The following is a 15145-nucleotide window of genomic DNA, read 5'->3' on the forward strand; positions in this document are numbered from 1 at the left end:
GAGCAGTTAACATCCTTCCAGCTCTGGTCTCCTTCCTCTCTGGCTCTTAATGAACTGTCTGTTTTTGTTATAGTACAGATTTCTCTGTTCAGTTTTTCTTCTGGGGTGCAGAAACCTGGAAATCCCAGGAAGGTGACAACCAGACTCCAATGTCACCCTGTATCAGTATTGTGACAAAGCATGGGTTGTGTTTCCCGGGAATGGGCAGTCGCCCTCCTTCCTTTATGAGAATGGAGATTGCAGTGTGGATTACAGTGCAGGAGAGATCACCATGAGAAAGCCAGCACTTGCCTGGACTGGACGTGGTAACTGCAGACAGACTTGTGGAAAGGAGAGATTAGTTGCTTAATTAATGCTTTCGAAGCAACAACAGATTTAGAAGATCCCTGAATGAAATACTGAGAGCCTTGATCCTTATAGCAGCACGTTCTATTTAGTCACTGCGGTTATCCATTTTAATGTAACAAATCAGAACTACAGGTGAGCAGTTTATCAAGGGATGCCTCTCTGCATTTAAGTGCTAACAAACGCACATACAGCATTGATGGAATGTACAAATTACCACAAAAAAATGAGAGTTCCAGTTGATTTCAGACAGAAAGGAACACGTCTTGCGTTGCACCTCTACTTGGTCCCAACTTCCCTAAATGTGGAGATGCCCCCTTCCATGGTCTCTATGGCTTTCTGGAGGACCTGTAAGGTGAGCTCCATAGTCTGGACAAACTGTTCCAGTACATCTGCGGCTGCTTCCGCCGGCTTGTGGGCATCCTCCGTTCTCAGGGCATCTTGCAGCTTCTTCAAGGCATCCTCTGGAGTGGCCTGGGGACGTTCTGGACTTGTGATTTTCTCGGATGTGGTGGCGCCCGATGGCTCTTTGGTCTCTTCTCTATAGAAGTCACTTAATCGGAGACCCATGATGGGGAACTGCATCAGGTTAGAGAGAGAAGATTCCAGACTCCCAAGGATGAGACTACAGCTCAGCACAGAGGCAGCGGCTGGGGCCTGGATATTTCTAAGCATTTCTCGAGCTGTGTGCTGTGGGCCCACGTTGGCACACTTCTCCACTGCAGAGGTCACAGCACTCGCCACCGTGGAACAGAAAGGCTGCTTCTGCACTTGTTTGTGCTTGGCTTCCACCATCAGTTGCATCTCTTTAAAATTGGTGATCATTTGCTCAAAGAAATCTTTAATGCAACTGTCTTCCTTCAGATCCACCGGGAGGACCCGAGTCTTCATCGTGAGGTTAAACAACTCAACGAACTTATTTATGAAGGAAACCAGATCTCGAATGTGGAAGAAGAATAGTCTGGCAGCTTGACTCAGTCTCTCTTTATCCTTTTCTGACTCTGAAGACATTTCTCCAACAAAGAACTCGCAGCCCTGCTAAGCAAAGCAGAACACAAATGAAAACTAAGATTGGAGCCAGCCACCATGGAGAGACTAAAAGGATGACTGAAACCCACAAAGTCCTGGCCTCTCCAGTAGCAAAGCGGACATGGTTCTGGGCTTTAATAGACACAGAGGGTAGAGCAGGAGGGTAGCACAAGACATCTTGCTGAATTTACACCACTTACACGTTGGGTAGCTAGCTGGGCATTCGCGGGCATGGAGGCCATTGAAGAGGATCCCTCCCTCTCAGAACCAGCTTTGGATCCCACCTGTAGTTGCCCTGGTAACACACTAACTTTACAAAAGGGAAAATATCACAAAATATCACATCTGTCCTTAGATTGGAAATGCTACAGCAGAGGGAGGAAGCGTGAGAGGGGGAGGGCGGGACGGCAGGGCTTGCTCAGTCTCTATTAAGAGGAGGCTGTTTCAATCTGGGCATAGTGGTGCAGGCCTTTAATTCCAGCCAAGGTGGCTGGGGCTCTGTGAGTTTAAGGCCACCGTCAGTACAAAGTGAGTTCCAGGACACCCCAAGCCAAAGCCATGTAGAGAGACCATGCTCACAAAAAGAAATGTGGGGAGGGAGGGCAGGAAGGGGGGCACAGAATTGCTTCCTAGTTTGGTAGTTTGTAGATTTTTTTTAAACTTATCTTGAATTATTCTGATCTATTTTTGTGATAGAAAGAATGAAATCTGAGCTCTACCTCTGGCCGTGAGCCACATGACCTTCTGAACTGCCTGTAAGAATGTAAGATTACAACTTTGTCTGGTGTGGGGGGCGGACAATGGTGCTGCACGCCTTTAATCCCAGCACTCAGGAGAAAGAGACAGGCAGAATTCGAGACCCGTCAGGTCTACAAGAGCCAGTTCCAGGACAGTCAGAGCTGTTACACAGAGAAACCCTGTCTCAAAGTCTCAAAACACAAACAAACAAAGTAAGATTACATTATCAGTCACTTAGATGGGACCCCTCAAAGCTGTAAGCTGAAGAAGTAAGATACACAGAAAGCCCTGCTACAAAACTGTCTGGGCCCTAAGGAGATGGACACCCACAAGCCTGGTGACCTCAGTTTGACCCCAGAACCACGTAGAAAGCGAGAAGGGACTCCTGTGAGCTCTCTCCTGAGGTCACTAGTGCAGCTGTAGGAAGGACAGCCTCCACACCACAACAGTAACAGCAGCAGAGAGGCTGAAATGCCTCTAAAGTGAGAGGAATGTGAGAGGAATGTTTGGTGTTTACTGATATAAAGACAAACTATTACAAAGACAAAACCTCCGCAGTGGCTCGCAGCCCTTCACTATCAATCCTGAGTCCTACCTCGGAGTGTGGGAGTGGGGAGCTTTTCTTTCCCGCTTTCTCCCCTGTTTTGGATATTGACACAAGCCCTAGTCATGCTTGCCTTGATACTCTGATCATTTCTCTCTCTCTCTCTCTCTCTCTCTCTCTCTCTCTCTCTCTCTCTCTCTCTCTCTCTCCCACTTCTCTTCCCCATACAAATGCTCACAAACTTATTTCTATCTCGAAAGCAGGATTCTCTCTCTCCTTCCTACCATGCCCTTATCTTAGCTCCTCCCTGTTGAAGTGTGACATAGGGGAGAGGGCACTTGTCTTCGTGCCCTGGGAAGGGGTCAGTGTGGAGATGTCACAGATGCAGGAGCTCCAGACAAGCAGAGAGCAAGGAGTGCAGGCTTAGACTCGGCTCACCCTCTCCACTCCTGCAGTCCACAATCTGGGGAATGGTGCCGCTCACAGTGGGGTGGGTCTTCCCACCACAGTTAATGCAGTCTAGACAATCCCCCACAGACATGTTCAGAGGCCCATCTCTCCGGTGATTCTAGAGTCTGCCAAGTTTGACAACACTAAACGTCATATCCCTCCTCCTAGAAGCTGTCAAGATTTACAACTTGTCTGCTCTTCCTCTCTCCTCCACCTTGAACTCCAATTGAATCGTCCTTAAGTTTTCTTCTGGGTTCATTTTTACATTATTTTATCTCTGAGGCTAAGAAGCCACAAAAGGGCTCCAACATGCTCCTTGGTAACATACACAATCAAATACTGTATGCTGTCCCAAGACCCCCCCCCCCAGGAACCCCAACAGTGCACAGAGTATCAGTCTAACCCATCCCTTTTCTCTTCGTTCCTATCTGGCTATAGTACCTGGCAGTTGGAGCTTGACAGTGTGCCTAGATCCTCTTCCCTGCCATACCAGAACAAAGGACAAAACAGCACATCCACCAGCAGGCGCCAGACAAGTCCAGGTGAGCCCTGCACTTAAGGCAGGAGGTAGCTGCTTTTTTGGGGGTGGGGAGTTCTTTTTTTTTAATTTATTAAAGATTTCTGTCTCTTCCCCACCTCCGCCTCCCCTTTCCCTCCCCCTCCCCCAATCAAGTCCCCCTCCCTCGTCAGCCCAAAGAGCAATCAGGGTTCTCTGCCCTGTGGGAAGTCCAAGGACCACCCACCTCCATCCAGGTCTAGTAAGGTGAGCATCCAAACTGCCTAGGCTCCCACAAAGCCAGTACGTGCAGTAGGATCAAAAACCCATTGCCATTGTTCTTGAGGTCTCAGTAGTCCTCATTGTCCGCTATGTTCAGTGAGACCTGTTTTAACCCAGGCTTTTTCAGACCCAGGCCAGCTGGCCTTGGTGAGTTCCCAAAGAAGGTATGGAATATATACATATTAGAGTACTACTCAGCAGTAAAAAACAAGGACTTCTTGAAGATGACTGCTTTTAAACTAGGAGGCCTAGGCTCATCTATAGTTGTTGAGCCAACCCCATGACAAGCCTGGGAGATGCATGAACTTGCAGTCCTGCTGGGGACTCGTGCATCATTGGTAATTAGGCTCATACACATGTGGAGTCGCCTGACCACCATCAGCCAAGGGCAACCATGTAGGTAACCAAGATGGTGGTACCCACGGGGGCATAGCCTGGTGGTGCTAATAAAGATAATGATAAGATAATGTTGTTATTCTTTTGGTCCCTGCCCTAGCCACGCCCACTCCCATAACCTCTGACCTGCCCGTCGCCATCTTGGGACCCTTCCTCTTTCTGCTTCCTTGGCGTGTGCACCCGTATTCTCTGTCTCTCTCTTCTTTTATCTCTCCTCTCTCCTTTTATCTCTTCTTTCTTTCTTTCTTTCTTTCTTTCTTTCTTTCTTTCTTTTTCTTTCTTTCTCCCTCTTCCTTAATAAATACTTATGGCTATCTCCTGTGTTTACGTGTCTGTTACCTGCCCCCACCGTGGGCCAAGGAAGCGTGCCCTCCTGTAGCCGCTTTCTCATGGCAGGCTCTGCCAACCCGCCTGGGGATCATTTTTTAAGAATAACAAATGTGGCTGCCTTGGACCTACACTCCATCCTCTGGGACCACATGTTTCATATTTACCTGCACAGACATTGCTCAGCCATCTCTACACCCCCCTTCCTTCCTTCCTTCCTTCCTTCCTTCCTTCCTTCCTTCCTTCCTTCCTTCCTTATTTCATCCCTTCTTACTTCTTTCACCTTCCCGGAGTCCCACTAGGACAATGGAAAGAGCAGACCAAGACACCACAGGCCTGGACAAAGAGACTGCACAGTAGCAATGGCAGCTATTGCCTGGGTCCTCACACCTAAGGTAATCTCTCCATAGACCAACTGCTGTCCTGAGGCTGTGGGGATGAACACATTGAAAAGGTCAACTCTGCTACCCACTGTGTCCCCAAACCTGAATGCTTATCTCACCTGTCCTGCAGGGCCAATCCCTTCTGTGAATGGAGCTTTGAAATGTGGGACCCAGATGGCAAAAAGCGAGGTGCAGCAGAAGGGGCAGCCTGGGGACAGGGTTCGAGCTGAATACTGTCCAGGGTCTAAATGCCAGACTCTTTGCTAAATGCCAGAAATCAGCATGGTTGGGGGTGCGGTCACTCCCTCTTGGGTCTCCTGGTTAAGTTTGTTCTGTGCTTTCTTCTCTTGGCATTGACTTCCTTCTGCTTCACCCCACCCTAGTGCTCTCAAAGCCTCCCAGAGGCAGGTAGTCCTCTACTTTTCCTGGAGCAATGAGACTTTTCCTGGGACAAGAGGTCCAAAGTAGTGTGGGAATTACTGCTCACCTTCAATTTTCACCTATAAATACAGCATCAATGGACATGCTGGGTTGGAGAGATGGCTCAATGGTTAACAGCATGACGTGTGCTTCTGGAGGACCTGGGTTCAGTTACAATTACCTACATGGCAGTTCACAGCTGCCCGTAACTCCAATGCCCTCCTCTGACCTCTGCAGGCTCCAGCACAAGCTGTGCTCATGTGCGCTAGGGCTCCTACTCACACACGGACACATAAAATAGAAAAGGAATGCTGAGAGCTGATGTGGGAAAATAGTCTTCCCAGGGATAAGTCGCCTCATCAATCAGCCAATACCAAATGTTAAACACTGAAATCATATACATACAAGTAACACGAAACGGATTGAAAGGATTGTATATATATATTTAGTGTGTGTGTGTGTGTGTGTGTGTGTGTGTGTACACTTAACAACAGCAGCTAGAGAAACAGAAGCCATGATTTTAGGGGGGAGAAGGGGGAGCACAGAGGAGACAGTGCAGGGAGGAAAGGGAGACCCAGGCACTGAGTCTTCCGGGACCAGTGCCCCTCTGCTAAGACAATAACAAGTGAAAAAGAACAGAACTCCTAGCCTGGAAAAAAAAAAACTCCGGGATACATTTTTTACTGTATCTGGTTTTGTATCTCCTAAGACTCTGAACAAAGTCACCAGCAACAGATAAAGGTCCAAACGCAGTAGAAGCCAAAGAAAATAAATCTGGAAGAGTTGATAAGATGGATTCCAGGGCTACAACCAAAGAGTCATCCCTCTGCCTGTCTGGTTTTGTTCAGTTTTACAGCATTTTTAATAAAAGAAAAACTCATTAAAAAAACAGAAAATATAGAAACAAGTTCTGCCAATTTATTAATCCCTCAAGTTACATTGTGTATGGCATCAATGGATTGTATTGTAGGAAACTGAAGCCTGAGAAGTTCTGAGAAGAAATATGCCAGGAAGAGGTGGCTGTAAACCCGACAGGCAGAAGGACCCAGCAGAGACCAGCAAAGCCTGTAGATCATCACATTCCACCAGAAGCTTCCAGATGAACCCACATGAAAAAGCCCTTCAACAATACTCCTAAACATCAGAGGGGACAGAAGCTTGGGGAGCCCAACAAGGTAAGCGATGCAGAAAGTCCTGCGAACGAGTGTTCTAACACCCTGAGTGCCAAGGGGTAAGGGCTCTGGAATAATGCCAGTTGTGAGGAGCCGCATATAATGCCAACTTTGTTTTGAGAGGATCGCAGGGCATGCTTTGGCGATTGCCTCCTTGAAGACGCCAGGGAAGGAATACTGTCACTGAAAGATGTAGACTAAGTCACTGAAGGAGAAAAGCAATGAAGACATTCGTTTTAGGAAGGCTGATGCCATGATGCATGAAAGTGTGTCGCTTGTGTGGATAACATGTACTTTCTATGTCATAAATGTCATCAAGAGACCAGAAGCTGGTTCTGAGAGAATGAAAGTGAGCTGTTACTTTAGTTACTGCACAGAACTTGCTTGTACTCTGTGACGTCAACCACACCCGGTGTGGCACACACACCATGTGCCTCTAAACAGCCTTTGTTGGGGTGAGCACTGTTTTTCTCAGAAATGCTTCAAGTGCCTAATGGGATCCTTTGATAAGTGGGAATGGATAAACTTGATAGTCTACTATCTAATAGAATGCTCAAAAAAAGGCACTAATGTGCCTTCTGTTTTAAATATTTCTCAGAGGAATTTATATCAGAAAATGTATCACAACTTAAAATTTGAACACCAGAGCTTTGATTTGAAGTGAGGCTCAGGACTAGACAGCAGCTGCTCTCTCCTGCAAGGCTCCTGGCCGTATTTGTATGCTGTGTCCACTCACAAGTGGACAGTGGAGAGCCAAGACTGAGCAGTGCATATGCTGAGAGAACACTAGTAACAACATGGGAGCCTTAGCCCTCCCTTCTCTCCCTCTCTTTCTCTCTGTGTGCGCAGGTAATGTAATATGTAATTATTATGGACAAAGTCCAGATCTACACAGCAGTGAATATACTGACATAGTGAACTTGTATGTATTAATCATCCTTTGACTTTGACTTAGCTTTAGGAAAGACAGAACAAGACCCATCTTATTTTTCTATGACAGTGGGATTCCCCTCTGTAAGCTGTGAATACCATTGGTTAATAAAGAAGCTACTTTGGGCCTACTGCAGTGCAGAATAGGGCCCGGTGAGAATTCGAAGCAGATACAGGAAAGAGCAGGTGGAGTCAAAGAGAAGGCAAGGAGCTGCCAGAGAAGAAAGATGCAGCTGCCACCCAGAACCTTACCAGTAAACCACGAGCTTCATGGTAAAATACAGAATAATAGGAATGGGTTAATTTAAGATATAAGAGCTAGCCAATGAGAAGCATGAGCTAATAGGCCAAGCAGTGTTGTAATAATATAGTTTCTGTGGGATTGCTTGGGTCTGCAGCTGGGAACAAATGAACAGCCTCCGACTACAATCCCACCATACTATCTCCTCCAATTTAGTGAGAAATAAATCCCAGGGGTCTTATCATTTCATCTTAAATGTCCTAAGTATACATTCCTAAAAGGAAAACTTTCTGAAATGTATCAAATCAACACTATTTCAACAAGACCACTTTGGAGAGAGAGCAGTATCATGGCATGAGAATTTACTTTATCAGCATAAAAGCTTTTGAATATGTTTCATAGGTAATAAAAAATTAGGATCAGTAAGATAGTTCGGAGAGTAAAAGTGTGTGCTGTCAAGCCTGACAACCTGAGTTTGATCCCCAGAAGTCACGAGGTAGAAGGAGAGAAATAACTTTTAATTCCGCTTGTTTTGTTTTTCTACCTATTTATTCCAGGGAAATAACACAGATGATGGGGGGAAAATAAACTAACCAAAACATCCATATAAACATTACATCAGTGACATAATTTGAGATTTAATGAATAATGGTAAAGGTTTGGAATAGTTTATATAACTAATAAAGTGCTTATAAAATTAGAAACATAGGAAAGTAAATGAGCTAAAATATGAGAAATTTTACTATTACTACAATTTTACCGTGATTATAACTTTGTAGAGATCCTTATGCACACAGACAAAGTTTAGGACTAACTACAACAAACTAAGATAGTAGGACTGCAGATCTTTCTCCATATAAATATACATTTTTGTAATGGTTTTCTATGTAAAATATTCTGTTATTATTTTTAATTCCTCGACATTATGATTTGGGCGTCTACCAGAACTCAAATCATATGAAGCATGAAGCTTCCTCTGTGAAGTTTCCTGCAGGCCCTCAATCTTCATTTTTCTCCTAAATCCCTGTAGCTCTTGGCAGACAAAGCAATGGTGCTGTTCATAAAGTACCCTAAAGAGTCTTGTTGGAAACCAAGACCAGCAAGAAGCGGCAGAGCAGTAAAGGAGGGGGTGAATAAGAGAGAAGCATAATGAGATATTTGTATAAAATACCCTAATGAAGCCCATTGTTTTGAATGTCAACTTTAAACTTTAAATAGGTATTCTAAAGCATGATAAACCAGGTGTGGTGACACATGCCTTTAATCCTAGCATATGGGAGACAAGACAAAAAGGTCTCTATGAGTTTTAGGTCAGCCTGGATTATATCCAAAGTTCCATGCCAGCCAGAGATATTTAAAAATAACAATAATAATTCTGACAGGCAGTAGCCTTTCTCTTGGAATGTGGCTCTTTTCCAGTAAAATTAAACCATCTGCACATTACCATGAAATTAACCTTAATTCCTTTCTTTTTTATCTCTCCCCCACCCCACCCACTTTGAGACAGACTCAGGTTGGTCTTGGACTCACTGTGTAGCAGAGGTCGACCTTAAACTTGAACTCCTGATCCTCCTTCCTCTACCTCTTAAATTCTGTGATTGAGTTAGTTATGCACAGCTACTCTTGGACTCAAAATCCTGTTTTACTACCAAACACTCACATCAAACTAAATTTTAACCCCCTAGACCAGACGTAGACCAAGCACAGCAAAACTGCATCAGTAAAGGCATGGGTGAGATGGGACTCCCAGAAGCCACGAGCTCCACCTGCTGGCTAGCAAGTCCCCAACAGGCTGTGGGAGGGCTCTAGACTCTGGCTTAGTTGAGGTGACAGCAGGCTGCAGAACTGGAGAGTAACCCCCCAAACAGGACTTTCTCACTCACAGCGAGTACTGGTTATGTGACAACTCAGATTTTATGGGAGCCCAAATCTGCCATACATAGTCTGTTAACTGTTAAACTTACCTCTGAGACTCCTTGTAATGCCACGATCTTGAACAGGCTCCAGGCAAGTAACTGTCGAAAATTTAATAAAGTGGTAGTAAGTGTATGGCCCAGAATGCCTCTTGGGCATGGACAGCTTTGTGTCATCGGCAGGCATCAGTGAGCTTTAAGAAGCCTAATTACAGGGCTTCTGCTCCACTGAGTACAGAACCAGACTGAGACTCCGAAGCAAACAGTTGAAAGCCAGAATGGAAGCAGTTCAGTTATCCACTCTGGGTCCTCCGTGCAGCAATAGGAGTCTTAATTATCATGTACGCATTTAAAGGGATCAGTTCAAAAGCCCACAAGCTGTGACCCTTCCTGAATGATCCCAGTGTCTCTCTACCTGGGGCAATACTAATAGAGAGAAATAAAAAGTGGGAATTGTTTAAAAATTGACTTTACACAAGTCAAACACAAATCTTGTATAACCATTTTTTTTTTCAATTTGACACTGTAGTTATAAATACCTTAACTTCCTAGCCTGATTAGAAAAACCAAGGAAGTGGGGCATCACCAATAGTTCCTTCTTTGTGTTTCACTAAGTTGAAGAAAAGCACTCCTGGAAATTGTACCGAACACCAACTACAAACAACAAAAGCAGTTCAAAGATGCTAGCTGGCTTTAGTTTCAGTGTTAGGGTAGACAGCATCAAATTCTTCTAAGTGTGCTCTGGTGCACTGAACACAAGATAGTTGTTCTTTTAACACAAAAGGACAGGGCTGGAGAGATGGCTCAGTGGATAAGAGCACTGGCTGCTCTTCCAGAGGTCATGAGTTCAATTACCAGCAACCACATGGTGGCTCACAACCATCTGTAATGAGATCTGGCGCCCTCTTCTGGCATGTGGGCATACATGGAGGCAGAATGTTGTATACATAATAAATAAATCTTAAAAAAAAAAAGTTAAAAAAAAACACAAAAGGACAGATGCGAGAACAAACAAGATCAGAATGTAAGTTGGTAGTCCGTTGCCTGCCTTGTAAAACAGAAACAGGAAGATAGACTTACAACACAGATAACAGAGAAATGATTGTTTGGTAATAATTATATATATTATAATATATATAAATATATAAATATTATATGTAAAGCAGGGCTAGAGAGATGGTTCTGAGGTTAAGAGCACTGGATGCTCTTTCCAAAGAACCTGAGTTCAGTTGCCAGCACCCATATGGAGGCTCACAACTGTCTGTAACTTCAGTTCTAGGGAATTCGGTGTCTTCTTCTGGCCTTAGAGGGCACTAGGCACACACATGATGCACAGACATGCATACATGCAGACGAAACACTCATACACATAAAATAATTATAAAACTAACCATTGTAGACTTTAACAGAATGTCAAAGTGCCAGGCACACAGAAAGCCTATTTGAAGTATGCACATAAATTTGGCATAGCTGTTCTTTCTGTGCTCAGTTTTTCAGTAAAATAAACTCAAAAAAGTATCATTGTTTTCCTCTCCTAGTAAAAGGTGCTATGAGCCACAAATACAAGCACAAAAAGTCCCCACCCACCCAAGTCACCTGTATTGTTCTACAGTGTGCTTAGGCTACTAATGCTTTTGAGATTGCCTTCCTTCAGACACTCACTCTAGCCTGTCTTAATGGCTGAGGACAGAGTGTGGTGGCTGCTCTCAGCACTCAGGAGGTAGAGGCAGGAGATCACTGTGAGTTTGAGATTGTACTGGACTACCTAGTGAATTCATATGAGGCTGGCCTACATGTGAGACCCTTTTTCATACAAAACAAATGGCCACATGCAATATAGACTATACTAAATCATTTAATGTGTGTGCTTTACAAAGAGTCCCAGACATAATCATAACTGTCCTGTCCTTGTATGGTGTCCCCCTCCTCCTTAAATGATAGTTCAACCTACCATCTTAAAAATATACTCTTATAAAAAAATATATACTCTTATTCTGAGAAACTTTTGTATTTTGAGCTAGGATTTCACTGAACTGCTCTGGCTGACTTGGAACTTGCTATGAGGTGCAGGCTGGTCTTGAACTCACAGAGACCTGCCTGCCTCTGCATCCAGAGTGCCAGAGTCAAAGGTATACACCACCATGCCTGGCTCATGAAGAATTGTTTAAGATTCTAATATTACATGAGCATCATTTTCGATAGTTTTTATGTTTTAAAAACAGTTGGCCTGTAGAGGTATAAAATAGGCTAACATTTTATTTCCCTTTTTAAATTTTGAAATTATTTATTGGGGAGAGGCGAGGTGTTGTGGGTGGGTCCGTGAACGTCACAACGGGTATGTAGAGCTCAGAGGACACCTCCTAAGAGTCAGTTCTCTCCTCTCTCATGTGGGTTCCAGGGTCCAAACTCAGGTTTGCAGGTTTGTAAAGCAAGTACTGGTACCCACTAAGCCATCTAGCCAGTCCTGGTGTGAATATTTTACAGTATCAAATGCATACCCACAAAATTTATATCAGTGTTGCTGTAAACCCAGAGATCTTCATACTATTGATTTAACTCTAGGTGCCTGAGAAACATATCTGGTAGCCACACACTTAGTGTGGTGGCTAGGGGTTGGGGAAGTAAGTAACTAAGTAAGGAAGAGGTGGAGAGCTGACCTCTGAAGGGCTGTGAGGGTTCAGCTCCTTTGCAGGATGCTTGTGTAGCATGCATGAAGCTCTGCATTTGATCCCCAGCACCGAATAAAGCAGGCAGGGGGCACAGGCCTGTAATCACAGCTATGGGAGGCTGACGCTGGAGGATCAGAAATTTACACTAGTTCATCTCAAACCAACAAATAAATCAAACCTGCTAAGTTAAGTTCTCAGGGAAAGGTTTAGCTGTGGCTACTTTGAAGGCCTTCTGGGTAGTCACACAGGTACTCTGACAATTTCTGCTTGATTTTTCAGAGACGGTGGCTGCAATATGGCTCAGAGTGACTTCCTCTACCCAGAAAACCCAAGGAGGCGGCAGGAAGTGAACCGTCTTCACCAGCAGCTCCTGGACTGCCTGTCTGACAGCTTCCAGGTCACCAACGAGCTGGCAGGGGTTCTGAACACCCACTTGGGCTGTAAGCTGGCCTTCATCGAAATGAAAAGAGATGGGACCATCAAAGAAAACTGTGACATCATTATCCAAGCCATGACAAAAATCCAGAAGGAACTGCAAAAGGTTGATGAGGCACTGAAAGAGAAACTGGAGCCAACACTTTATAGGAAACTTCAGGATATCAAGGAAAGGGAGACAGAGAAGATAGCGATTGTGCAAAAGGTCATTTCTGTCATCCTGGGAGAAGCTACATCTGCAGCCAGTGCAGTGGCTGTTAAACTCGTGGGCTCAAATGTCACAACTGGCATAATTAACAAGCTGGTCACTGTGCTAGCTCACATCGGGACTTCTCTCCTTGGTAGCATTGGAATTGCTGTGCTCAGTCTTGGCATAGATATGATCATCCAAGCCATCTTGGGAGCAGTGGAGAAGACACAGCTTCAAGCAGCCATCAGAAGTTACGAGAAGCATCTGGTGGAGTTCAAGGCCGCCTCGGAGAGGTACCATCATGCCATCACTGAGGTCAGCAGTGCCGTGAAGCGCCAGATAAGATGAAGTCACGTCTCTACCGCTGGGCTAGTCCTCTGCTTCCCCCTCCATTGCAATGCTTATTTAACTAGCTTCATTTTCCATACTCCTCTCATGTTGACAGAGATGGAGTAAACGATTTGGAATGTTTGGGTTCTGGAGCAACAGTGAGTGCCCAACTCGGTGGTACCAGACCCTCAAGAGAGAGTCTCTAACCAGACGTTTTCTTCCCCTTCTGTCAGAACCATGTGGTAGAAATGCATCACCGAGCAGTAGGTACAGAATTGTTTCCTTGTTCCCAATCAGTGTCCTCAGACATCCCACATAAATGTAGAGACCATGCCTATCACCTGTCCCAGCCATCACATGGGTCTAACGAGACGTACCCATCGGGCTGGACACACACCTATGGGCCTGCAGGTGAACTAGAAGTGCTTCCATATTTTTCCCACTAGATTAAATCCAATTGTCTGAAAACTGGAAAGGACAGCAAAGCAGCCACATTTCCTTCAAGAACAAAAGGAGGCGATGGCGCTCACTCAACGTCTACTAACTACAAAGCGTGCCTGCGTAGATTTGGAAAAAGAGAAAATAATAAAACTTGTTTCTATAATGCAACTAATATTGACAAAGTGTCATGTATCACTTCAGCAGTGTAACACTCTGGAACATTCTAAAACACAAACAAGAAATAAATCCCAGCTATCCACGCATAAAACATATTAGGGGGAGGAAGAAGACTCCATGCCCTTTAGGAATTTTAGAAACAGCCAGAGGCTATGGAGGCCTACTGATACAACTTAATTTCTGTAGATACAGCATTTGTTTTCTAAATCCTTCAACTGACAATTCCCACTGAGTCAATTTTAGGGTCTACTTCAAAAATTATTATACTGTTGATGCTGAAAATGTCTTTTAGTTGTTTTGTTTTTAAGTACAAAAATACATTGATACATTAAAATAAAACATTGAGTGTATTTCAAAAATCTCTTACAAATTGAAAAATTTTAACTAGCCATATGACTTTTTCAAATGTATTACTTTTTATTTTATTGCTGCTTTTATGAATTAATTTCAACATATCACAATTTGGGTCACCTTCAGATTTATTATTATTAATAAATTCAAAGAGTAATCAAACCAAGAATTTACTAAGACACCCAAGCATCACGGGTCAGACGATGAGGTAGGATGGGGAGGTGGAGTTCTACTTATTGAATAGGCAAGTCACGGCTTCATAGGGATCCTATTTCAAACTTTTAATTTTTTTCTACTACAACAAAGCTTAAATATGGAACTGACGTAACGCTGTTATGGGACACACTTGACACATTATAAACATTAATATACATCTCTCGCAATACTTACGAAACACCTGATATCGAAAATTCCCTTATAACCTTTATCTGCAAAAGATGCTCAGCTAGCTTGAAAAACAATCAAGCATGAGAGCTTTATGAAGATTTCGTTTAAAATGCTTACCTTTAAGGGGAAAGGGGAAAGGAGTTTTAAGGAAAGGGGATGAAGAAGGAAAGGACGAAAACTAGAGAGAAATAATTATTCCGAGCGTGTAATGACATCATAAAGGACTTTGGGCTGATGGAAAGACCAGAAGAGATGGGAGTGTTACGTACCAACTTCTCCTCTGTAAAATCTAAAGCATATATTATGATTCTCTTTAAAAATATTTTTTTCTTGTAGTTTATTAGTGAGTCTCGCCAGGAAATGACTTTTTTTTCAGTTCCACGCGTTCTGAGTGTTTATGAGCCACTACTGAATTTCTAGGCGCACCAGGCACCAAAGGGCTGATGTTCGCCGAGTCGGTGCCCAGTGTTACTCGGGAGCTTGTTTTCATCCATTTACA

At 44.0% G+C, this 15145-nt stretch overlaps 2 protein-coding genes across 3 annotated transcripts; one reads left to right on the top strand and one right to left on the bottom strand.

Annotated features, from left to right (window-relative positions):
* Positions 1-222: 222 nt before the first annotated feature.
* Positions 223-1668, bottom strand: CUNH12orf60 (chromosome unknown C12orf60 homolog). Its single transcript, XM_050135215.1, has one exon. The coding sequence runs from the start codon at positions 1354-1356 to the stop codon at positions 625-627; it is 732 nt and encodes a 243-aa protein (XP_049991172.1). The 5' UTR covers positions 1357-1668; the 3' UTR covers positions 223-624.
* Positions 1669-2026: 358 nt separating this feature from the next.
* Positions 2027-14062, top strand: Smco3 (single-pass membrane protein with coiled-coil domains 3). 2 transcript variants are annotated; one of them, XM_050135217.1, is made up of 4 exons: positions 2027-2129; positions 3545-3648; positions 6381-6585; positions 12615-14062. In XM_050135217.1, the coding sequence occupies exon 4, from the start codon at positions 12631-12633 to the stop codon at positions 13306-13308; it is 678 nt and encodes a 225-aa protein (XP_049991174.1). In that variant the 5' UTR covers positions 2027-2129; positions 3545-3648; positions 6381-6585; positions 12615-12630; the 3' UTR covers positions 13309-14062. The 2 variants fall into 2 exon arrangements, with proteins under 2 accessions (XP_049991174.1, XP_049991173.1); XM_050135216.1 differs by lacking the exon at positions 2027-2129 and having other exon boundaries at positions 3093-3648.
* The last annotated feature ends 1083 nt before the right edge of the window (positions 14063-15145 follow it).

This window comes from Alexandromys fortis, unplaced genomic scaffold (assembly GCF_014885135.2).
Source record: "Alexandromys fortis isolate MF-2015 unplaced genomic scaffold, M_Fortis_MF-2015_v1.1 scaffold_21, whole genome shotgun sequence".
NCBI lineage: Eukaryota > Metazoa > Chordata > Mammalia > Rodentia > Cricetidae > Alexandromys > Alexandromys fortis.

Bases quoted from the DNA above. Each gene is read 5' to 3' on its own strand.
- CUNH12orf60 (XM_050135215.1), bottom strand. From the start codon at position 1,356: ATGTCTTCAGAGTCAGAAAAGGATAAAGAGAGACTGAGTCAAGCTGCC.
- Smco3 (XM_050135217.1), top strand. From the start codon at position 12,631: ATGGCTCAGAGTGACTTCCTCTACCCAGAAAACCCAAGGAGGCGGCAG.